General features: G+C 43.0%; 1 protein-coding gene and 1 pseudogene across 1 annotated transcript; one reads left to right on the top strand and one right to left on the bottom strand.

The window, feature by feature from the left end:
- Nucleotides 1-8877: 8877 nt before the first annotated feature.
- Nucleotides 8878-8997, bottom strand: LOC145391271 (5S ribosomal RNA; annotated as a pseudogene).
- Nucleotides 8998-17562: 8565 nt separating this feature from the next.
- LOC145391183 (endoglucanase E-4-like) lies at nt 17563-25518 on the top strand. Its single transcript, XM_080265862.1, has 13 exons — nt 17563-17578; nt 18093-18169; nt 18717-18858; nt 20096-20191; nt 20418-20506; nt 20732-20825; nt 21387-21445; nt 21715-21833; nt 22296-22461; nt 23079-23243; nt 23962-24101; nt 24698-24803; nt 25411-25518. The coding sequence occupies exons 2-13, from the start codon at nt 18146-18148 to the stop codon at nt 25516-25518; spliced, it is 1308 nt and encodes a 435-aa protein (XP_080121988.1). The 5' UTR covers nt 17563-17578; nt 18093-18145.
- The last annotated feature ends 712 nt before the right edge of the window (nt 25519-26230 follow it).

The raw sequence follows: 26230 nt of genomic DNA, 5'->3' as shown, positions 1-26230 counted from the left end.
AAAACATTTCCAGTAACACCTTCCATTGCTACAGCTGGCAGAGAAGTGTCTACATACTTGTGCTCACGCTCAGGACAGGAACCTTGGTAAACATTTTATAGCCTGCAGCAGCATACGGCTGGCCAGTTGTCTCTAACCTTAGTCGTTTTACTTGAATCTGCGAAGATGTCACTTCCTAGTTCAGTTGACAGATGGAGGTAATGAAACTGCTGGTCTGATTTGACTACTAACCAAGGAGATTCATTATTTACCTCATAAATATGGTTCGATAAATTTAAAGCAAAGTGGACAACTTGTGACTACACTTTGTGACGTGCCAAGTGACGTCTTGCTACCTGGGATATGATTTCCTACACTTGGTGGCAATGTACAACTGGATGTAGCCCCGTAAGGTAATACATCAGTCAGTAGCTTAGTCCCAGGCCTCTTCACAAATGGAGAAACAAAAAATTGGTAAATGAATGGGTGGCTGTGAATGTGTGGTCCAACATCTCATAGATGTGAACATAGTGTGCAACGTCCGGCTTGTAATATCCACTTAAGGACGAATGCCCAATCCCCGAAGTATTGCGTGGGCTGTAAAAAATAAAGGAACAAAAGAACCGTCATAGCAACCCCCTCATAGAGCATGTTGCCCCCTTACTGTACGGGCACAACGTGGTTATTGCAAGCAAGGGCTGTGTGCATGTTTACTTATAGAATCATCCACCTGTGTGCCACTTATCCCTCCAACATAGGCAAGGAGAACCCCTTCCCTTTATCAAAAATTAGAACTCCAGAGCCCTACACATACCGATGCTGTAACTGATATATCTCATGGCACACACTGGTGGGTTGTGTGTACTGTGAAGGTTTTACCCACCCACCCCCTCATTCCCCAATCCCTGAAAACCCCACCAGCAGCAAAGGGACCTGGGGCCACGCTACACGGTTTACTGGAAGGACCAACCAAACAGAAATATAGCAAATTAATCAACAAGATATTTTTAAAGTTTATTTTTAAGAGTCGGACTTTTCATTTGGTTACAGCCAACATAAAACTTTAATACCATACGCATCGCCGATATCACAAGGTCGACTGAAATGGAAAACACAGAAGCGACTCAGAAAGTTCAGGGAATAATCTCAAACACAGATAACGCTGCAGGGAAATTTGAGTAAACAAGTACTGTATATTGGTAAGTGGAGGTTTTTGGAAAGCTGATCAAATTTGGGAGGCTGCAATATACACCGATACAGTATGTTAATCCAGTACGCTTATCCAATACGCTAATATGAAGTGTATGAAATGAAACAACTGGGCAAACCACAGGCTATAAAAAAAAAACTGTCCACTGCACATCTAGTACAAACACAACAACAACAATAATAATAATAATAATAGTCAATAATCATATGCATAATTCACTGGGGTGTCTTTTAAGTGGCACAGGAGGCTTGCTAAGAAATTATGTTTGGAAATCACCACAGCCACAAAGAAGACAAGCCACTTCTACTAACACCAGACACTGTTCAACTGAGAGAAAAACTGTACTAGCAGTCAAAGGCATAAAAGATAACTTGGGGAACCTTTCTGTCTGTCTGTCTCAAAATTCTAGCAATATATCTATCTATCATTTACCTAGCAATCTATCTACTGTGTGTATCTGTGTAATGTTATCTATCTATCTGTGTACCTGTCTATCTGCTATCTGTGTATGTGTAATGTTTATCTGTCTCTTTGTCTATCAACTTTAAATAACGCTAAGCTGATGCAATAGCTTAGCAAGGAGGCATGCTAATTAGCTTCCTGTACTTTTATTACTCTAACCTGGTATAAAATTAATCTCAGCAATAGTTTATCAAAATGAGGAATGCTAGTCATGAAGAAGTGCAATGGGTGGGATGTTGACCTGTAGTATTGCGTTATTCTACCACTAAGCTACATGAAAAAAGCTGAATGGACAAAAGCCTGGGCCAAATCAAGATGGAAGAACTATGAAAATTAAGCACACACTAATATAAATAAGTAAATAAATAAATGTTAAAAATAAAGATCAATATTATCCCTAGACCTCAACCATCACTCTCAGTTGAATAAAACCATCTGGTGTTAGTTGTAATAAAGACAGTTGCTCTCCCACTTATGACCTTCTCACGTACTCATGGCACTACGACCTACTTCTCACGTACTTATGTCACTGCAACCTACTTCTCACGTACTTACGGCACTATGACCTACTTCTCACGAACAGTACTTATGGCACTACGACCTACTTCTCACGTACTTACGGCACTACAACCTTCTTCTCACGTACTTACGGCACTACGACCTACTTCTCACGTACTTACGGCACTACGACCTACTTCTCACGTACTTATGGCACTAAGATCTTATTTGGCCAAGTGGTTCACATCATCGAAAAAGTTGCCAGCCTCGTAGTGCCAGGGTTTGATTCCTGGTACAAGCTGACAATACGCTACTCAATGTATTAATCTATCCTTTGCAGGCTATGTAAGATGAGTAACTATGGTAACTATGAAATGTAACTGTGGTAACCTGGATGATGCAGTGGCCTTGTACACCTTACTGGCTGAATAATCTGCCACAGGATCAAAGGCCTAAGCTATGGAGATGAGTTCTGCAGCTAAAAAACTTAAATCAATTCTATCACCATCATCATCTTTATCATCATCAGCCTAACCTCTCTATCCACCCAAAGATCGGGTGAGGAACTCCATCAATTTCATAAGCAAGGGAGCAACTGTTAATATATACTCTATCCACTTCAACTTGGCCTTTGTTATATCCCAACGTATGCTGCTAGTCATGAAGAAGTGCTGTGGAAAGTTTGCACTGTCATGTAATGTCTCTCTATGCATCTGAGCAACACGGAACAGGTTGCAAAAGGACAAAACTTTCGGCCAAATTAAGCTGGATGAACCATGAAGGGTGTAACTCACATAATGGAGAGGTGTGGTGGAGGTGGAGGTGGAGGTGGAAGTGGAGGTGGTGGTGGAGGTGGTGATGATGGTGGTGCTGTGGTAATTTTCTGTTGTGATAGTACTTGTGGCTGCAGTGTGGTTCCTCTTCTGAGTTCAGCACACTCCCTGAAACATGACAACATACCTTAGTGCTGAAATCTGAACATTTAATCCTGAAGGGTATTAGATATAACCACTAATCAAACCTTCCAGGACAACTGACATGGTGAATGAGATGGATGCCTTCATGTGGTGGCACCAATATAACCAGGCAAGAAAAATTACCTTTGGAAAAAATATCTTCTTAAATATTTTCAAAAATCACATTCAAGGCTGTAACTATCAAAATGTATGTGATGTGACTGGATGAATGTGCTAGGAATGAAGTTTATAAGGAATTAAAAGAAATAAGTGAGATATTGAAATAAAAATACTGAGATGTATAAAAAAAAAAAATGGCCCTTCACTGTACATCATGACTGCTTAATAATGAAAAATGGAGTGTTCAGTGACGACTTATTACTAGTCTGATTAATGGACTTATAGTGAACATATATCATGAGAAATTGTTAAAAGAAGTATTTATCACCATCAACCCAATTCTGCTCACATAAATAGGAGTACAGGGACCTGAGGCTATACTCATTTCCCGATATTTAAAGCAATGGTGATCAGCCTTACTTGCCCCCGAGTGACATTATGTAAGCACTGAACCCCAACCACCCCTCAGTGGAACCCATACAGACTCCACCTGACAAAAGCGTCAATAAGGTATATGGCATTTACAATAAAACTAATATAACAAAACTGGCAGTGGCTTACCATTTCATCACACACCAATAAAAGACTTTGGCAGTGTAACAACAAGGGTCACTGCCAATCTCACCACATCACTGCTTGGTCTGCTCCACTCACTGCTTGGCTTCCTCCACTTGCTGCTTGGTCTCCTCCACTCACTGCTTGGTCTCCTCCATTCTCCATCGCTGTCAGTCAACCAACGCACCAACCCCACCAGACCACCAGGCATCCTTTACGGCACCGTCGACATCAACCACTGCTGAAAAGGAAGGGTCTGGTTAGTGTCGTCATCATCATCACAGTCATCATAATAATACAGCAATCATTACCATCACCATGGGAGACAACGTAGATGAAGGGATGGAGCGGAGAGAGAGAGATAAGCAAGAGGGGTGAGTTGAAGGGAGGGCAACCCAATGGCAGGAGGCCAGGGCAATGTGAAGGCAATCTGTCAACTCATGCAACTGGCAACTTCAGGGTAAAGCCTGTGCTTGTGCAGGTACAAGGGGTTTCTCTAAGGCCTCTCCCCTTCCCCACATACCCCTTCATCAACTTAGTGCCTTAAACTCCCTTGGACCACTCAAGCCCCATGCTACACTCCTTTTACTCTTACTTGGCATAAACTTGCAATCTACCCATCTTGAACTGTGGGTTGTAAGAGAAGGCTAACGGCAAGATATGATGCTTGTCACAAAATAAAAGTGCTATGGAATTACTGCAGAGCCTTAATATTGTCTTTTTTTGCCACTAAACTAGGTGAAATAATCTGCAAAATGTAAAAAATCTGGGCCAACTTAAGATAAAGGGCTACAGTACTGGGTGTCTCCCTGGGTGACTGCTGAATCAACTGTTTTGCATTTATTCATCATATCTACTGTATCATTTATAAAAGCTCCAAAATGCTTGCATGCATCTGCCTTGGTCACCTAATGGCAGCTCTCCACGCCACACATTTTCTGGCAGCCTCCCTATTTGGCCCATTACCCGAGGTCACACTCTACAACCTCGTCCCAAGTCTTTTCTTGGTCTGCCTCTTACAACCCTATCCCACGCATTCACAATTCTCACCTTCCACACCCAACTGTTATCTTCTATCCTCTCAAACCATCTCAAGCTACCCCTCTTCATCACAACACCAATACATTCCAGCCACATCTTTACCTCTCAACTCTTCAATCATAATCCTACTATCGTACCTCCCCCCCAGACCTTGCACTGATGGACACACTACACATCCATCTATACAGTCACTTCTTTATGTCTGAGCTTATGAATATCCTCTTCCTCTACTGCCTAGGCCTCACTGCCATACAGCAATACACTCCTAATACATGCCACATACAAAAATCCCTTCGCACAGATGGACAGCCCTATCTATCTATTGCCAGACACCTCAATTCCGTTCAGGGTGGCCACAAATAAATCGCCTACACGTCGCCCTGTCCCCCGCCATTTCACTGCCCTGCTCCCAACTCTCTCCTAACAGCCCTCTCACTGTCATAAAAAATAAAAAAATACAAGGCAGTACAAAACATGAATACCAACTACAGTATATGCTTTTTATATTTTTCCCCACCTAAGGATGGGTGGGGTGGGATCCAAAAACAAACAAATGGAGGTATAAATGTGGGAACACTTAGGAAACTAGCAACTATGAATGTGGGAGAACTATCAACAGCATGCCCAGTGACATGGCCCACACACCCATTTAAGGCCCTAGAATCCTGCCACTGCATAGGCTATATACTGTGGCCTGTTTATACAGTTTTTGGCATTCTGCTATACAGATGCACCTCATAATGGGGGGGGGGGAAAAAAAAAAAAAAAAAAAAAAAAAAACATCCCCATGATAATCTGGTGAACTGTTGTTGTGGGCCCACGCTGGACATAAACCCAGTAGATTACAGGCTTAAGCTGCCCTTCTCTTACGGTCATCCATCTTCCTCCAGTGGGATATGGAGGGAGTTCAAGGAAATTTGTATGCCTGGCCAGTTGTGCTGTCCAGTTATATCTGTGGCATAGCATGAAGGCAACCCCATCCAGCACCAGCTGAGGGTTTTCAGTGTGTTGAATAACAGGCACAATTCTGACCTGGTGCTGGAGAGGGATGCCTTCATGTGGAGGCCCCAACTAACTGACAGGGTGTCTTGTTCTATATCCCCCCAAAAGGAGGATGGTCGATTGCAGAAGGATAACTTAGGCCTACATTTCTCAAAGTTCATATTTCAGATAAAAATTAGGTCACAAAAACAATAGATATAATACAAACCTGGCCATGCCAAGGCTATCCATAGCAAATCCATCACGCTAAGCTGATTTTCCAGCTGCTGATCATCTACAGCTGAACGCTTCAGCCATAGAAAGGGATAGGTGGTATGGAATCCTCTCCATGTTTTTGTTCTCTGACATTAGGCTGCCCAGTTCAACTCTGGCTTGATTCTTAATGTTGGGTTAAGGGTTATTACTGACATGGAGCCAGTATGAGCCCTTCCCGTGGTTCAGGAAGGGGTTACATTAGCTAGACACAGTGGCGTTCCTTAGATTTTTAAAGGAAGATGCAGGGCATGGTGATGCAAATGTTGGCTGAAAACTATCCTGCTGAGAACTGAGAGACAAGTCTGAGATTCTCAGGGCTGCCAGATGGTCCCGCATGATGGTGTGTCGGGAGTGGAATCCGGGGCACTGAAGAATGAAGTGGGACACCACTGCCTCCTGGACTCTGGGGCCGGCCATAGATGGTGATGATAAGATGTCACACCAACATGCCAAATACGCAGCCAACTGGGGGCAGCAAGAGAGGATGCACCATGCCAAAGGTGATGGGGAGAGTTGCTGCAGTGATGCCTAGAAGCTGAAGGCCTTGAAGAGGCGATGAGGTGAGAAACTCTATCCAACTCCCTTCTGCAGCTTCTGTAAAATAAAGTGCTGTATTAGAGAAATTGTAAGTCTCTGATGCTGAAAAAAGGATAAGAGGAAATTCAGAGAATAAGAAGGGTAAACATGGAAGGTAGTTAAGTTTTTTATTTAAACAGTAAACCCTCGCTTTACCAAACCCCACAAGACCGGGTATTGGATTTAATGAACATTCTGAGACCCCTGGATAAACTGTCGGACATATCGGATACCGTTTGTCAAATGGAAAAAACCACGTAGACCTCCCACACAACTCTGTGCCCACCAGATGCTTTTTTGCATTTAACGTAAACTATCTTTCACATGAGGCATACAACACAGGCCTACCATATGTGCTCGGAGTGACTCAGAGTACACTTACCAACACTGGCAGCGGTTTTATCAACATGCTTGGGCTAGACAAGAAGAAGTGCTGTCACAAGGATGTCAAATTGTGCCAAGTTAGTGTAAAATGGGTATAGTTTTTATTTTTTGGTACTAAAATATGCTATTTCACTCACTTACTTTTAGGTAAATGCTTGGAATCCCACTTCAGGGGAGGGGTGGGGGGACAACTGGACATACTAGATTCTCAGTTTTATTGGTATAAAGAGGAAAGGGTCTTCCGTATTTGTATGGCAGGGTATACTTCAAGGAGATATGGGACCACCTCTTAAATATTTACAGAATATTTTAGCTACCTTTCGTTTGAATCTGAGACACTGTAAATATGTACAGAAATGCACTTTTGAGTATTAAGAGGATCTGTCCATAAACACAGAAAATACATTTTAAATAAGGGATAAAGGGACTGCACTGCATTATGATGGTGTCACAATTTTATAAATGCCAAAATTTATTAGGTAAACTGGGATAGGTTAGGTTGTCTAGTAAGGTAAGGTTAGGTTATGGCAAAATAGGCTATGTTATGTTAAGAAAAACTAGATTAGATATGGTTAAGTTTTAATAAATTAGTTTAGGTTATCACTAAAATTTACATTAAGATAAAATGGGTCAGGTATGGGCAGGTTTGTACAAGTGAGGTTACGGTAAGACAGGATAATTTGGATTAGTCTGGATAAATCAGCACTGTGGAGGGTAGATTAATGTGGAAATGGCATTCTGAGATGGCGGCTGTCTCCAATGCTGTTGCAATTGTAAACAGATTTTTTTTTTAATGCAAGGAAGAAGGAACCAAAGGCCAGGAGCCCACAAACCGTTCCAAGAAAAAAAACAAAAACAGTACAACAGAGAGCCAAATTCAAGATCCGTTCATTTTGAGATGCCTAGACACACTGGATTTGAATGACTGGAGATCATAGGAAGTAGGAAATACAGACAGAGGGAGACAGTTCCAGAGCTGACTTGTTGCATAAATGATGGACTGGGAGTAACAGTTAACTCTTGCATCAGAGAGCTGGACAGAAAAAGTTTCTTGCTAGACAGGTGCTATGTGCCTGTCACAGAGGTGGAGGGATGCAAGCTATTAAAACACTATTTAAATCTCTATTCACTACTTATGAAAGAAATATGAACATAAATTTGGACACGCACCCAGAAAAAAAAAATCACACGAAGGGCACTGGTAAAGAAGAAAATGAAGAAAACTGCAGAATAAGGTCCGTCTTTGAGATTACCATTTTTATTTAATTATTTGATATTAAAACTTGCTTCCTGTGTTTTTTCTTTTATTGTTTAACATTAGTTTTTATTAATCTAGATAGGTTACTAATTTCATATTTTCCAAGCAACCACAGCTCAAGAATAAAGGCAACCAAAATTCTGCACACACCCCTCCCCATACACACAAAATCCTGGATGCACCCCTGGCTTTGTATAACCAGGCAGTTAAGCTACTTGGTGATATCAGTGCTACCAGCCTGTCACCTGTGCACTGCAAAGGCTGCCACATGCTTTTGGCTTTGCTCATTATCATCTATGCATCTGACTCACTTTTAATATCAACACAGGGTATTCTTAGTGCCTGTAACTGAAAACCATTCTATGAGGATGAGACAGGACTATGATGGATTATACATAAAAAAAATGCATTTTTAATCAATAAATTCATGTTAACATGACACATGAGAGGTTGTGTAAGAAATCCATCCATCCATCCATTGCCAGACGCCATGTATCCCAAATGGGGTGGCCAAGGGCTTAGAGTTAACTGTTTTACAGGGAGGGGCACTAATCCTCCACCAACCCCACTTGACATAGGGATGCCAACAGCATCTGGTGTTCCCAGGCGGTCACCCATTCAAGTACTAACCAGACCCAACGTTGCTTAACTTCGCTGATCGGATGGGAAGCGGTGTACTCAACGAACATACGGGCATAACCCGGTTAACGAAGTAACTGATAAGGTAAAATCCCATCGTTAGGCGAGGTATCGTATATCAGGGTACTTTTAACATGTAATGTGGAGTGTTTACTGTACCAGCCTTGGGTTTCCCCCCAAACCAAGCCCAAAACCCACCTAAATGAGCCTCAAAACTAGTTTCAAGCCAATCTAAATGGCCTAACAGCTGTCAAGGAAGCTAACCTAAGCCTAACACCTGTACATAACTCACTAAAACCAACAAATAAAGTCTGAAAATCGTCAAATGTCTGGAAAAAATCAAGCTTATTAAACTGTACCCCAAAATGACAATGCTCACCCCACCTATGGCTAAAACACATTAACCTAAGTCTAAAAACAGTTTATAAATCAACCTAAACACAATTTTAGTCTAAAATATCATCAAAATCGGTAAAAAAAATCAAAACATCATTAAACCGAGGTTTGGCCATTGTTAGGCGGGGTATGGCGGTATTTCTACCCCCCACTGTTAAGTCGGGGTATCGCATCTTGGTTTATCGTACACCAAGGTATTACTGTACTCTATATCGGTGGCCATTAGAAAATTGGTGTTGATGGGTTTTGCGTATGGACGGCCATTTTAGGAATGCAACCCGTCAATAACACTGGGCACTTGTATGGGGTTATAACCCCTATACAGGGGATTAGGGGTACAGTACTACAGCATTAGGCTATCTGAAAAAAATGCACTATCAGAGAAGGCCTTGGCTGAATTATGATGGATAAACATGAGACCTGGCACTCTGTTATCATGTTTTTGTTTATTCTTGGAGAGAACAATTTGCAAGCTCCTGACCTTTAGTTCCTTCTTCTTAGCGTAAATACAAAAAATGAAAATTTTCCACGACCAAAAACTGACTATTCCATCCTTAATGCTGAGCTGCAACAACTGATTAATAGTAGAATAATAAATTAATCATTAAATAGTGTTACGATGCAAAACAGGCAAAATTAAGTTTCCTTCTGCAATCCACCATCCTCCTTTTGGTGGTCAGAGAGGAGAATAAGAGACTTTGCTATGACTGGGCAGATCCTCCACCCGTCCACATCAGTGCCACCACATGAAGGCGTCTCTATCCAGCACCATAAATAAATAACCAACCAACCGGTAATGTGGGCTGTTGCTTACCTACCGGGTTACCTGGCTAGACAAATTGCATCTTCCAGTCCTCAAAATATTACATACAATACCAGGATTACCCAACCCCAGTGGACTCTATAAAACCTCTATAATATATGTAAGCGCACAGACTAATGGAAATCAACAAAAAACATACAAAAATACCGTTAAATAAGAAGTCACCTACCTCACATCCAACATGGAGTCCCGTGAGATGGGAAAAAGATCGCAGCAGCCGTGACGTGGCCCCACAATTCCTCACTGGCTCTGACGTCATGGCCACGATGATAGAAAACGCTATCTTGGTAAACTAAGATGATTTATTAATATAACGAATAATGCAAGAGTAGGGGTTAATAATGAATTAAAACATCCAAACTGAAGTGCACGAACGTTAAATATTTAAGATATGAAAATAAAACTGCAGTACAGGCTGAAAACCAACCAAGAGACAAACATTTAGCCACGTCAATATAACGATTACATTAACGAGTTTAGCACTACAGGATAGAAAAGTTTATATTGGTAACCAACCAAATATAAACTACATCGGTTTATCTACAGCCAATAAGAAAATAACTATGAAATTAACCTACTATTTTGGATCATTGCCAATTCAAGAAGTCATTGGTGGACATCTTACGATACCAAACTCGTTCACTTCAACTACTCACGACTTACAAAAAGGACTGTTTTTTCAAAATCTGAACACTATGAAGAAAGTATTGCCTATCAATGGTTCGTATTTCCCTTGTAAATAAGTTGCTAAATAATAATCTACAGATTAGTAGGCTAGATACTGCCAATCGGGTGTAGGTAGACAATTTTCCTTGTTTTAATTGAGTCGATATAAGACACAAACTAAATATTCGTTGGCTTAACTGTAATGATTAAATAACATGTTAATGCCTCCTAACCAATTAAAAATCTTTATTGCTCAAAACAGCATAAATGGGTGCCGAGGGAATTTTTCGTACCGATGTGAAATTAGACCGCCTCAGGGATTTTTTTATCCTTTTCAGCTAATTTTTTATGAACTATAATAATGATAATATGTAATGGTGTATTTGCATGTAACGAAAAAAATTGCCACGTAAGCACTGACAAATATATGATCGAATATGCTCCTATTAAAATTCGTTCTGGTTCTAGAATCTTCATAGTAGATGTGTGTGTGTGTGTGTGTGTGTGTGTGTGTGTGTGTGTGTGTGTGTGTGTGTGTGTGTGTGTAACCCAAGTGAGCGACAGTTGTGAGTCAACGAGAAAATCTACTGCTGTTTAGAAGGTCAAGGTCTCTCTCTCTCTCTCTCTCTCTCGTGGGCGGACTGCAGAAGGGCAACTTACGCCTACAGTCCATAAGGTTCAATATTACCTCACCTTTCCAGTTAACAACAGTATCTTCGAAGGTGAGAAGGTGAAATAAATGAAAAAAGATGATGTTAAGGCATAATATGAAAAATAAGTCGCTAAGATAATGGTTTTAGGGTACACGCTGAGGACGTGAGAATAAGCAGGTTGTGTGTGTGTGTGTGTGTGCCCAGTCTGTATGCACGTGTGTGTGTGTGTGTGTATGTGTGTGTGTGTGTAAGACTGTGTGCTTGAGTGTTTGCGTGCCCAGTGCATATGTACTTGTGTGTGTGTGTGTGTGTAATTCACCGGGTCGGTCAGGATCACCTGATGGTCGTGATCGTCAGCTTTTACCCTCCCGGAAGGGAGCTGAGAGCTCATATAGTCCGATCTAAGGGCAAGGCTGTGACCTTCACACACGCACACACCCGTCCCCTTGCTCAAGGGGGACAGTAACCACCCACTTCGTCAGTGAAACTTTTCGCAACCTGAGCGAGGCGCGAACTCCCGTCTACCAGATGGCATGCGAGAACGTTACCACTGCACCAGCCTGACAATAAACCCTACATACCCAGTGACACATACACATACACACACACCAATACATACACACACACAAATACGTACACATACACAAACCCACGAATATGCACACACACACACACACACACACACACACACACACAGATGATGATGATGCTGTTTAAGTAAGTTGATTAAATATTACCTTTTTAAAGAACGAGGGTAATAAAGATTCTTCTCTCTCTCTCTCTCTCTCTCTTGGTGACAACGAAAACACACCTTCAACAATATCAGCGAAAGTGAACTGAAACCAAGAGGAAAAAATGAGAAAATTAGAGACAGGTCACATTTTCTCTCACGAGGGTAGAGGCTGGAAGACCACGTGATTAGAGAAAGAATTTACCTTGAAAGCAACTGTTTTATTCCCATGAGTGAGAAAGTTGTCCTCTCTCTCTCTCTCTCTCTCTCTCTCTCTCTCTCTCTCTCTCTCTCTCTCTCTGGCACAAAAGAAGAAAGCATACAATGAATGGATGAGAAATAGGGGCCTGGAAGAAGTTGAGAGGCGGAAGAGAGAGTTATATATGTAGCAAGAAAGAGAGAGGTGAAAAGATTAGTAAGAGAGAGTAAGAAGAGAGTGGATGAGGAATTCGGAAGGAATTTGAGTGTAAAGTGGAGGGACTGTAAGAAAATGTTCTGGAGAGAGGTGAAAAGAGTAAGACAGGGTGGAAGTGAAGTTAGCAGGGGAGTGAAAGATTAAAATGGTAGATTACTAGTGGAGAAGGGAGAAAAAGTAGGCAGATGGAGAGAACACTTTAAGGAATTGTTGAACGTAGAGGATGGAAGTAATGCGAGTATAAGTGGCTGGGGAATGGCTGGGAGAAGGAGTGAGGTGAGAAGACAGGAAGAAATCAGTACGATAAAAGTTGTGGAAGCAATGAAGAAAGTTAAATCGGGGAAAGCCCCAGGAATTGATGAAGTGTGTGGTGAAATGCTGAAGCATGGGGGAGTGATAGTAGTAGAATGGATGTGGAAGATGTGCAGACTGGCCTGGGAGGAAGGTAGAGTCCCGGAGGATTGGAAGTCAGGTATAATTATTCCCTTGTACAAAGGAAAAGGGGAAAAAGAAGTGTGTGGTAATCATAGCGGCATTTGTCTTCTTAGTATAATAGGAAAAGTGTATGGTAGGATACTTATAGACAGAGTTAGAGAAAGAACAGAGAAATTAGTTGGAGAAGAACAGGGAGGCTTTAGGAAGGGAAGAGGTTGTGCAGATCAGATATTCATTCTTAGATCTTTAGTGGAAAAGTTTCTAGAGAAGGGAAAGAAGTTGTATGCGGCTTTCATGGACTTGGAGAAAGCATATGACAGGGTGGATAGACTAGGATTGTGGAAAGTGTTAAGAATATATGGAGTAGATGGGATGTTGTTGAATGCTGTGAAGAGTATGTACGATGGTGTGAAGGCTGCAGTGCGTGTGGATGGTGAACTAAGTGAATTTTTCTCTTTGAAAGTTGGTTTGAAACAGGGACGTGTCATATCTCCATGGTTGTTCAATCTGTACATGGATGGGGTAATAAAAGAGGTACAAGGTAGGGTAGTGGATGTTGGAGTGGCCCTGGTGAGAGAGGATAGTGTTTGGAAACTCCCTGTACTGATGTTTGCAGATGATACTGTGTTGTTGAGGGAAGACGAAGGGGAGCTGCAAGGCTTGGTGGATGAGTTTGAGAGAGTGTGTAAGAAACGGAATCTAAAGGTGAATGTAGGGAAGAGTAAAGTGATGGTCTTTGAGAGAGGTGAAGTTAGTGAATGTACAGCGAGGTTGGATGGTGAGGAACTGGAATATGTGAGTACGTTTAAGTACTTGGGTAGTGTGATGAGTAAGGATGGAGGTTTGGAGGGTGAAGTGCTTGAAAGGGTACAGCAGGGAAGAAAGGTTGCTGGTTCTTTGAATGCAGTGATAAGAAACAGGGAAGTGAGCATGGAAGTGAAAAAGTTACTACATGACAGTATTGTGATACCAACTCTAACGTACGGAAGTGAAGCCTGGACATTGTTGGAAGGACACAAGTCAAGAGTGAGAGCAGTGGAAATGAGTTATTTAAGAGGAGCCTGCGGAGTCACGTGGAGAGACAGGCTGACGAATGAGGATATAAAGGAGCGTTGTGGTGTTGATGTGGATGTGATAGGAAGCGTTATGAGGAACACATTGAGATGGTTTGGCCATGTGGAGAGGATGGAGGGTGAAAGACTGACGAAGAGAGTGTATGTGAGTGAGATGGAGGGGGGAAGAGGGAGGGGGAGGCCGAGGATGAGATGGAGGGATGGGGTGGAGAGGTATATGAGAGAGGGGTGTGTGAGTTGGGAGCAGGGCAGTGAAATGGCGGGGGACAGGGCGACTTGGAGGCGATTTGTTTGTGGCCAGCCCAAACGGGATTGAGGCGTCTGGCAATAGATAGATAGATAGACAGATCATCATCATCATCATCATCCGGACCTCCTTTCCCACCCACGGGCAGGGTGAGGAGTAGCAATGTCCAGACAGCCCAAAATTGCCCAATCCAATGGGCCACGCTTCCATTCACTCATCATTCAAGCCCCCGGAATCCTGGCTCTATCGGATACGCCAAAAACATTCACCACGTTCTGTAGCTTCACATATCGTATCCGACAGAGTCAATCCAGACGCTGCCACGTTAAAAAGGGGTGCCAAAAACCCCTGATCATGCACTTCTCCTCACAACATTCATCCAGCCAGCTCGATCTCCTGTCAGTTCCCTAGCCTCACCGAATTCCAAACCTCTCTTCCTCACACATTCACCCACCATATCTCTCCACCTTCTCCTTGGCCTACCTCGCCTCCTCCCTCCTTCGAATTCGCTCAGATATGCCTTCTTCACCACTCAATTGTTATCCATTCTCTCCACATGACCATACCATCTCAGTACACTCTCTTCAATTCTGGTGTTCACCGACTTCCTCACTCCGCATCTTTCACGAATCACTTTATTTCGTATCCTATCCACCCTCTGTACTCCACATACATTCCTCAGCAGTCCCATCTCCACTGCTCTTATAATAATAATAATAATAGTAATAAGGGTGAAAATAATTATAATGACATGATAATAATAATAATAATAACGATGATGATATAATAATACTAATAATGATGACGATGATGACGATGATACGATAATGATAATGATGATATAATAATAATAATAATAATGACGATGATGATATGATAATAATAATGATAATGATGATGATGATGATATACGGTAAGAAAAATAATAATGATGATGATATGATGATAATAATAATGATAATGATGATATACGGTAAAAATGATAATAATGATACTGATGATGATGATGATATACTGTACGGTACGAATAATAATAATGATGATGATATGATGATGACGATGATAATATTAATGATAATGATAATGATGATGATGATGATATGATGTGAATGAAGTCAGTAAGAAGCGCGTTCATTGACGGTATGACCCGTATCCGGGGAAGTAAGTAGTAGTAGTAATAGTAAGATCAGTAATAGTAATAATAATAATAATAATAATAATAATAATAATGATAGGGTAGGATAGAGGTTGTTAAGAGCTAGTGTTGTGTGTGTGTGTGTGTGTGTGTGTGTGTGTGTGTGTGTGTGTGTGTGTGTGTGTGTGTGTGTGTGTGTGTGTGTGTGTGTGTGTGTGTGTGTGTGTGTGTGTGTGTGTGTGCACCTGCTACGTACACTTCTCCTTTCCATGACAACAACATGAGATTCTCCATGACCCCACCTGAGAGAGAGAGAGAGAGAGAGAGAGAGAGAAAGAGAGAGAGAGAGGCGAGATTCTCCATGACCCCACCTGAGAGAGAGAGAGAGAGAGAGAGAGAGAGAGAGAGGAGATTATCCATGACCCCACCTGAGAGAGAGAGAGAGAGAGAGAGAGAGACGGACGAGATTATCCATGACCCCACCTGAGAGAGAGAGAGAGAGAGAGAGAGAGAGAGAGAGAGAGAGAGAGAGAGAGAGAGAGAGAGAGACGAGATTATCCATGACCCCACCTGAGAGAGAGAGAGAGAGAGAGAGAGAGAGAGAGAGAGAGATGCAGAAAACACCAGATAACTCAAAGCATATGCAAGAATTCCCAAGGACTGATAGTAACTTATACAACTCTGTGTGTGTGTGTGTGTGTGTGTGTGTGTGTGTGTGATGGTCATGATGATGGATTACAATACAAATCTAACCACTTATGTTTTTTTCTCTTTCGTCTTTTTTTCTCCTCCTCCTTTTCTTTCTCTTCCTCCTCCTCCTCCTACTTCTTCTCCTCGTCTTCTTCCTCTTCTTTTTCTCCTCCTCCTCTTGCTCCGGCACTCCTCCTCCTCCTCTCTTCTCCTTCTTCTTCTTCTTCCTCCTCCTCCTCCTCCTCTCTTCTTCTTTCTTTTTCTTCTTCTTCTTCCTCCTCGTTCTCCTCCTCTTCCTCCTTCTTCTTCTTGTTCATCTTCTTTTTCTTCTTCTCCTCCTCCTTCTCCTCATCTTCTTCCTCTTCTTTCTTCCTCCTCCTCTTGCTCCGGCACTCCTTCTCCTCCATTCTTCTTCTTTTTCTTTCTTCTTCTTCTTCCTCCTCCTCCTCCTCCTCCTTCTTCTTCTTCATCTTCTTTTTCTCCTCCTCCTCCTCCTCCTCCTCCTTCTAAGTCTTTTTCTTCTCTTCCTCCTGATCCTCTTCCCTTTCCTCCTCCTCCTCCTTCCCTTTTTCCTCCTCTTCCTTCTCTTCCTGGACCTCCTCCTCTCTACTCCTTTTCGTCTTTTCTTTCTCCTCCTCTTCTTCTTCCTCCTCCTCCTCCATTTCTTCTTTATCTTTTTTTTCTTCTTCTTCTCCTCTTCCTCCTCCTTTTCTACTCCTTTTTCTTCTTCTTCTCCTCCTCCTCTTCTTCTTCTTCTCCTCCTCCTCCTCTTCTTCTTCTTCTTCTCCTCCTCCTCCTCTTCTTCTTCTTCTTCTTCTCCTCCTCCTCCTCCTCCTCTTCTTCTTCTTCTTCTTCTCCTCCTCCTCCTCCTCTTCTTCTTCTTCTTCTTCTCCTCCTCCTCCTCTTCTTCTTCTTCTTCTTCTTCTCCTCCTCCTCCTCTTCTTCTTCTCCTCCTCCTCCTCTTCTTCTTCTTCTTCTCCTCCTCCTCCTCTTCTTCTTCTTCTCCTCCTCCTCCTCCTCCTCTTCTTCTTCTCCTCCTCCTCCTCCTCTTCTTCTTCTTCTTCTTCTTCTCCTCCTCCTCCTCCTCCTCTTCCTCATCTTTTCTCCTTCTCCGTACCCTAACACTAAGAAAGCAAACCTAACCCAACCTAGCCTTTCCTGAATTTTGAAACGTAAAAGAAAAAAAAAAGAAAAAAATCGTAAATAGAACGGAAATCGGCTACCTGGCAACTCTAAAAAAAAAAAAAAAGAAGGGGCAAGATGGCGCCCACCAGAAGCCCGTGGGTATATAAGGGGCGCGCTCTTGGGGTCTGGCTAGCACTCTCTCGCTGACCGCAGACATGAAGACACTGCTCCTGGTTCTGACCCTCGTCCATGCAGGTGCCTATCATCATCATCATCATTATCTTAGTTTTGGGCTTCATCATCATTATCTTAGTTTTTGGCCATCATCATCATCATCATTATCTTGGTTTTTAGCTCTCATCATCATCATCATTATCTTGGTTTTTGGCTCTCATCATCATCATCATCATCATCATCATCTTGGACTGTCATCATTATCATCACCTTAGACCATCATCATTATTATCATCATGGTGGTTTTTGTCTTTACAGGTTTTTGGCCATCATCATCATCATCACCATCTTCCCAAGCCAGAATAAAAAATGATTGTACAACGATCGTCATTATAAACCAGAAAGAGGATAGATAGATAGAAATAGATATGCAAGAGAGCAAATCATCATCATCATCATTATAACTCATAAAAAAAGGATAATATAATCAGTTCAATAATGTTCGAAAATTTCCTACTCTATGTGTCCTACTCGTATTCTTAATCAACTGAGGTAGAATGTCCTCTCACGTGCTTCTTAAATCCCTCCCCCATAGGTTTTTGCCTGCCAGAGGGGCGTAACATTGCCAACCCCTGTGGAAGTACTGGCATGGGACCCTACGATTACGCTCAGGTGGGTTGATAGCGAGATTTCCTTCATCTGATCAATCCGACTAACTTGCTCGGTGAAGTAGTTGAAGTGGTGGGGGAGTTTTTTTTTTGGCTCCAGGGTTAATGTGGAAAGCTATGTTGTTTTTTAAGGGTTTACAGGTAGTTATTAGGTTTTTGTTAATTGGTGTGTGTGTGTATGTGTGTGTGTGTGTGTGTTTACCTGTCTATCTATCTACCTGTATTGATGTCTGTCTGTCTATATCCATCTCTCTGTTTACCTACCTAACTATCTATCCATCTAAACATCCATTTATCTATCCATCTATCTATCTCCACCAGGCCCTGTGTGTGTGTGTGTGTGTGTGTGTGTGTGTGTGTGTGTGTGTGTGTGTGTGTGTTACCTTACCATACACTCATATCCTCCCTCTACTCTCTCTCTCTCCCTCTCTCTCTCTACCATACACTCATGTCCTCCTCTTACTCTCTCTCTCTCTTTTACCATACACTCATGTCCTCCCTCTACTCTCTCTCTCTCTCTCTCTCTCACTTTCTTTACCCCTCTCCACCAGGCCCTGTGCATGTCCTACGTGTTTTACGAGGCAGAGCGCTCTGGTGACCTACCTGGTGATCAGAGGGTGACCTGGCGGGCTGATTCGGCCCTCGATGACGGGAGTGATGTGGGCCATGACCTTAGTGGCGGGTACTACGATGGTGAGTGAGAGGTGCAATGTTTGGACCACCCTGTAAAGAGAGATAGAGATAGAGAGTGAGAATGAGGTAGAGAGAGGGGTAGAGAGAGAGAGAGAGGTAGAAAGAGAGGCAGCGGGGTACAGAGAGGGGTAGAGAGAGAGATAGAGAGGTAGAGAGAGAGAGACAGAGAGGTAAAGAAAGGGAGAGAGAAAGACAGAGGTAAACAGAGAGAGAGAGAGAGAGAGAGAGAAAGGTAGAGAGAGACAAAGGTAAAGAGAGGTAGAGAGAGAGAGAGAGAGGTAAAGAGAGGGGGAGAGAGACACACACAGAGAGGTAGAGAGAGAGAGAGAGAGAGAGAGAGAGAGAGAGAGAGAGAGGTAAAGAGAGGTCGAAAGAGAGATAGAGAGGTAAAGGCAGGGGGAGAGAGACACACACAGAGGTAGAGAGAGAGAGAGAGAGAGAGAGAGAGAGAGAGAGAGAGAGAGAGAGAGAATTTACTGAGAGACATAGAGATAGCTGCTGATGGATACTAGGATGGTAGATAGAGACAGGGAGGGACAATAGATGTAAGCAGAGATAGATACAAGGAGAGGTAGACTGAGAATGAATAGTTACAAACACATACATACTTACAAACACTCAATCACACACACACACACACACACACACACACACACACACACACACACACACACACACACACACACACATACCTACACATGCACACCTCAAGCTACATAAATATCACACACACACACACACACACACACACACACACACACATACACACACACACACACATACCACTTACAAACATACTTATACATACACACCTCAAGCTACATAAACACACACACACACACACACACACACACACACACACACACACACACACACACACACACCACTTACAAACATACACATACACACCTCATGCTGCATAAACACACACACACACACACACACACACCACTTACAAACATACACATACACACCTCATGCTGCATAAACACACACACACACACACACACATACATTACCTCTAACCCCTTCCAGCTCAGTTGATAACAAGTATAGTCAAATAGTACATGATTTGACTAGTAACCAAGGAGATTCCATTTATACCTCGAGTCAAAAAAGTGATCCAGTTCCATCAGATGAAGAGAAAAAACAAGACAAAACCATAATATTCTGGGCTAATTTCCACCCCATATTACCATTTCACTTTCCTACCATTTTCCTTTTCAATTTTGTACAGCTGGCGACCATGTGAAATTCGGATTCCCCATGGCCTTCACGGCTACCATGATCGCCTGGGGCCTCATAGACTTCGAGCAGGGACACAACACAGCAGGTGAGTGGATGGTGATGCGACCGGGGTAAACCTGAAGAAAGATTTTTGCGGGTGGGGAGGTGTCTGTGTGGGTGGATGTGTGTGTGTGTGTGTGTGTGTGTGTGTGTGTGTGTGTGTGTGTGTGTGTGTTTAAATTATGGTGTCATAGCATTTTTCTTCTTTGTCTGTCTGTCTATGTCTCTGTCTGTCTGTCTGTCTCTCTCTAACTCTCTTTTTCTCTCTGTAGGACAGCTGGACTACGGTCGTGCTGCTCTCAGGTGGGCCACAGACTATTTCCTCAAGGCACACACCGGCTACTTCGAGTTCTATGGTCAGGTGGGTGATTCGTACTTGGTCAGCGTGGGTGAAAGAACTGAATTTGGCCGTCACTCTCCCTAATATATATATATATATATATATATATATATATATATATATATATATATATATATATATATATATATATATGCATAAATACCGAAAGAGGAAAGTTCCGGTGATGCAGTGGGTCTTGTAAGGATATTTATCAATTTATCTATCTATCTATCTATCTATCTACAGGTGGGCGATGGTTACGTGGATCATGCCTACTGGGGTCGTCCGGAAGATATGACTATGGAACGACCCTCATATAAGATTGACACCAACGCCCCGGGTATTTGCCTACTCAGTAACGACCCTCCCTCTCTCTCTCTCTCTCTATCTATCTATCTAACTCTCTTCCTCTCTCTCTCTTAATTAATGCTTCTTCCACCTCTTCCTTTCTCCTCTTTCTTTGCAAACTGTATTCCGTTTTTCCTCTCTGTCTGTCTGTCTGTCACTCTCTCTCTCTCTCTCTCTTTCACTCTAAAAATACCTGTTAATAGAGAATAAGTCAGTCTTTTTGTAACTATTAAAATCACAAGGTCTCTCTCTCTCTCTCTCTCTCTCTCTTTCACTCTAAAAATACCTGTTAATAGAGAATAAGTCAGTCTTTTTGTAACTATTAAAATCACAAGGTCTCTCTCTCTCTCACTCTCTAAAATACCTGTTACAAGAGAATAAGTCAGTCTTTGTAAATATTAAAATCGCAAGGTTTCTCTTTCTCTCTCTCTCTAAAAAAAAAATACCTGTTAAAAGAGAATAAGTCAGTCTCTTTGAAACTATTAAAATCTCAAGGTCTCTCTCTCTCTCTCTCTCCACCGTTCGCTGCAATGTCGCCTCACTTTCCCTCCAGGCTCAGAGCTGGCGGGAGAGGCTGCGGCCGCCCTTGCTGCTGCTTCTATTGTCTTCCAGGTGGGTGGATTTGCCTTATTCTTGGTCCAATATTTCTCCTGGAATGATGATGATGATGATGATGATGATGATGATGAGGAGGAGGAGGAGGATCTCACTTTCTCTCCATCTCTCACTTTCTCTCTCTCTGTCTCTCTTTCTCCCCATCTCTCTCAACTTTCTCCCCATCTTTCTCACTTTCTCTCACTTTCTCCCCTATCTCTCACTCTACCTCCCCCAGCTCTCCCACTATCTCTACTCTCTCACTATCTTTATTTTCTCCCTCTTAGAACGTGGACAGCAGCTACGCCTCCACTGTATTGGATGCTGCGAAGGAACTGTATCAATTTGCTAACGAGAGGAGAGAAAATTATCATGTGTCTATCCCTGCTGCTGCTGACTTCTACAGGTGAGATAGATAGATAGATAGATGGATAGATAGATAGATAGATGGATGGCTGGATGGATGAATGGATGGATGGAGGGGAGAGGGATTGGAGAGGTGAAGATATGCATAAGGAGATGCAAAATGACTGAGGTGTGATATGTGAGAATATGGCTGTGAGGAGAGAAGCATTATTTGAGAGAGAGAGAGAGAGAGAGAGAAAGAGAGATAACCTAACCCAGCCTAACCTACAATGACCTGACCTAACCTAACTCTCTACTGTTTATTATTAGAGAGAGAGAGAGAGAGAGAGAGAGAGAGAGAGAGAGAGAGAGAGAGAGATAACCCAACCCAACCTAACCTAACCTCTCATTGCTTATTATTATTTTTTGGGGACAGGGTGACGTAGAGGCGATTTGTTTGTGGGCCACCCCGTATGGGATTAACGCGTCTGGCAAGAGATAGATAGACAGATTATTCTTTCAGGTCTTGGAGTGGGTACGGGGATGAGCTGTGTTGGTCCGCACTGTGGCTGTACCGTGCAACATGGGACACGGGCTACCTAGACGCCGCTAAGCAACACTGGAACGACTTTGGCATCCAGAATCCTCCTGGAGAGTTCTCCTGGGACAACAAGATCGGTGGAATCTATGTGAGTTGGTCGCCTTTTCCTCTGCTGGCTAATGTTCCTAAGCTGAGAGAGGCTTGGTACGTTTCTCTGCCTAATATTTCACCTGTTCTTCTTGTCACTTTCGTTTGCTGGCTAATATTCCTAAGCAGTACCGTTTCCCTGCCTAATATTTTACCTCTTCAACTTGTCACTTTCCTCTGCTGGCTAATATTCCTAAGCTGAGAGAGGCTTGGAAGGTTTCTCTGCCTAATATCTCACCTCTTCTTGTCACTTTCCTCTGCTGACTAATATTCCTAAGCTGAGAGAGGCTTGGTATGTTTCTCTGCCTAATTTCTCACCTCTTCTTGTCACTTTCCTTTGCTGACTAATATTCCTAAGCTGAGAGAGGCTTGGTACGTTTCTCTGCCTAATATTTCACTTCTCGTTCGCTAACACACACACACACACACACACACACACACACACACACACACATTCTCCCCACCCACACACATATCCACCACCCACCCACCCCACACCCTGCTACACCACACCACACACTACCACTCCTCCTCTCACTCCACTTTCACACATTCTTACACTCTCTCACTCTATCACTCGCCACTCCATTTTCACACATTTTCTCACTCTCCCTACAGGCTCTCTTCACCTTGCTACAGCCCGACGATGCCACCTACTCCGGCGCCCTCAACCAGTTCCTCACCAACCTCCGCTACCTGCCCACAACACCTGGCGGTATGGTCTTTATCGAGGAGTGGGGCTCGACCAGACACGCTGCCAATGTGGCCTTTGTCGCCCTTATGGTAGGTTATGGTAGGTAGATAGATGGATGGATAGATAGATAGATAGATAGACAGATAGACAGACAAATTAAGTGACAGACTGAAAGGCAGATAGAAGCACGAGACACGCTTCTAATGTGACCTATATCGCCTTTATGGTAGGTTATGATAGACAGATAGATAGACAGGCAGATAGACACATAGATAAACAGACAGACTGATAGACAGATAGAAACACGAGACATGCTGCTAATGTCTCTTATATTGCTCCGTCTGCAAAACCGTCTGCAACCCCTCCAACAGGCCGACAAGCTGGGAGTGGACGCAGACACCAACAATGATTTGAAACATTTTAAATTTTCCTTTAACATCCACATACGTAACCGTTTTAACCGTCCCAGAACCATACCAAAACCGTCTGAAAAACCGTCTGCAACCCCTCCAACAGGCCAACAAGCTGGGAGTGGACGCAGACACCAACAGGCAATGATTTGAAACATTTTAAACTTTCCTCTAACATTCACATACACAACCCTACTCAATTCCACATCAAAACCGCCCCAAAACCGTCTGAAAAACCGTCTGCAACCCCCCACAATAGGCCAAGAATTTGAGAATACACGCGGACACCAACAGCCAATGATTTGAAACATTTTAAATTTTCCTCTAACGTCCACACACGTAACCGTTTTAACCGTCCCAGAACCGTCTGAAAAACCGTCTGCAACCCCTCCAACAGGCCAACAAGCTGGGAGTGGACGCAGACACCAACAGGCAGTGGGCCGAGACGCAGATCAACTATATCCTTGGCAGCTCTGGCCGGTCCTTCGTCGTGGGCTTCGGGAGCAACTATCCTGTGAGACCTCATCATAGAGCTAGGTGAGGATATTGTGTCTATCTATCTGTCTATCTATCTGTCTATCTCTCTGTCTTTCTCTGTCTATCTATCTGTCTATCTCTCTGTCTATCTATCTATCTATCTATCTGTCCGTCTATCTATCTTTCTGAGTCTCTGTGTATCTATATTACTACTACTCTATTTAGCTCCATCATAGGTAAAGGTCAGGATATTATGCCTATCTATCTATTTATCTATCTGTCTATCTATCTATCTGTCTGTCTGTCTATCTATCTTTCTGAGTCTCTGTACCTATATTACTACTACCCTATTTAGCTCCATCATAGGTAAAGGTGAGGATATTACGTCTATCTGTCTATTTATCTATCTATCTGTCTGTCTATCTATCTATTTATCTATCTGAGTTTCTGTGTATCTATATCTATATTACTACTCGAACATTTTAGCTCCAACATAGGTAAAGGTGAGGATATTGTCTATCTATATACCTGTCTATCAATCTCTCTCTCTCTATTTATCCACCCCAGCCTAGCCAAATCTAACCTACCTCCTAGTCCAGCTCCTAATCTACCCTAATCTCTCTCCTAATCTCGCCTAATCTCACTCCTCTCCTCAGCTCCTGCCCTGATATTCCCGAGTACTGTGATGCAAGCTGGGCTCAGTACCAGGAAGACGCTAATCCACAGACCCTTTGGGGAGCACTTGTTGGGGGGCCAGACCAGGTGGGTACACACACACGTACATACACAGATACGCACACACGGTTACGTACACACACACACACACACACACACACACACACACAGATACGTACACAAACAGACACATTGACACACGCACACATAAAGATAACTACACACTTGCATACTTACAAACATTACCAAATTTGTCACACACACACACACACACACACACACACACACACACACACACACACACACACACACACACACACACACACACACACACACACTAAACATGTTTTTAATAATAACCAATGCCAAATATTTTAACTTCATCCCGTATGACCTGTGTAATAGATATGAAACTTTTATCTATCTGTCTATCGATCTGTCTACCTACCTGCCTATCTATCTATCTATTAATCTCCCTCACTTTTCCATCTTTCACTCCATTCCGCACCCCCCCCCTCTCTCTCCCTCTCTCACTCTCTCTCTCTCTCTCTCTCTCTCTCACCTTTTCATCTTTCACTCACTCCATTCCCTACGAACCATTCTCTCCCTAACCCTACCCCCTCCCTCCCTCTCTCTCTCTCTCTCTCTCTCTCTCTCTCTCTCTCTCACTTTCTCACAACTCTCTCTCACACAGAACGGCAACTACGTGGACGATCGGAATGACTATGTGAAGAACGAGGTGGCCTGTGACTACAACGCTGCTTACACGGGTGCCCTCGCCGCTATGGTGGAGAATAACTAGACCACACGAGACCACGAGACCAGAAGACCAAAAGAGACCAAAAGAGAGAGACCAGAAGAGACCAGAAGAAACCAGAAGACCAAAAGAGAGAGACCAGAAAAGACCAAAAGAGAGAGACCAGGAGAGACCAAAAGAGAGACTAGGAGAGAGACCTAAAGATAGGGAATGAAACCAGAAGAGACCTAAAGTTAGAGGGAGAGACCATAAGAGAGACCTAACGATAGAAAGAGAGACCAGAAGAGACCTAAAGTTGGATAGAGAGACCAGAAGACCAAAAGATAGAGAGAGACCAGAAGAGAGACCTAACGATAGTGAGAGAGACCAGAAGAGACCAAAAGACAGAGATTAGGGGGGAGAGAGAGAGAGAGAGAGAGAGAGAGAGAGAGATCAAAAGCCTTCGAGACCCCAAAAAAGAGAGAAACTGTAACAGACCACAAGCCCTCGAGACCAAGAGACAAAGAGAGACCAGAGGAGACCAATTTCAAGGCCAGAAGATAGAGACCGGAAGCCTTCGAGACCAAGAGACAGAGAGGGAGGACGAGACCAAACCATGAGAAGGGAGGAAGAGGCGAAAAAAGACCACATGACCAAATTGAGGACCGACAGACCAAAGGGAAGTTCTGAAGAGCCACCCAGAAGCCCACGAGACCAGAAGCCACAGCGAGACCAAGAGACCAGAGGAAGCATAAGGCAAAGAGACCACGAGACCAAA

Source organism: Coenobita brevimanus, chromosome 17 (assembly GCF_032717465.1).
Source record: "Coenobita brevimanus isolate Jiangsu-jjx chromosome 17, ASM3271746v2, whole genome shotgun sequence".
NCBI lineage: Eukaryota > Metazoa > Arthropoda > Malacostraca > Decapoda > Coenobitidae > Coenobita > Coenobita brevimanus.
The sequence above is the reverse complement of the archived record's forward strand: the minus strand, read 5'-3'. Positions and strand labels throughout refer to the sequence as shown.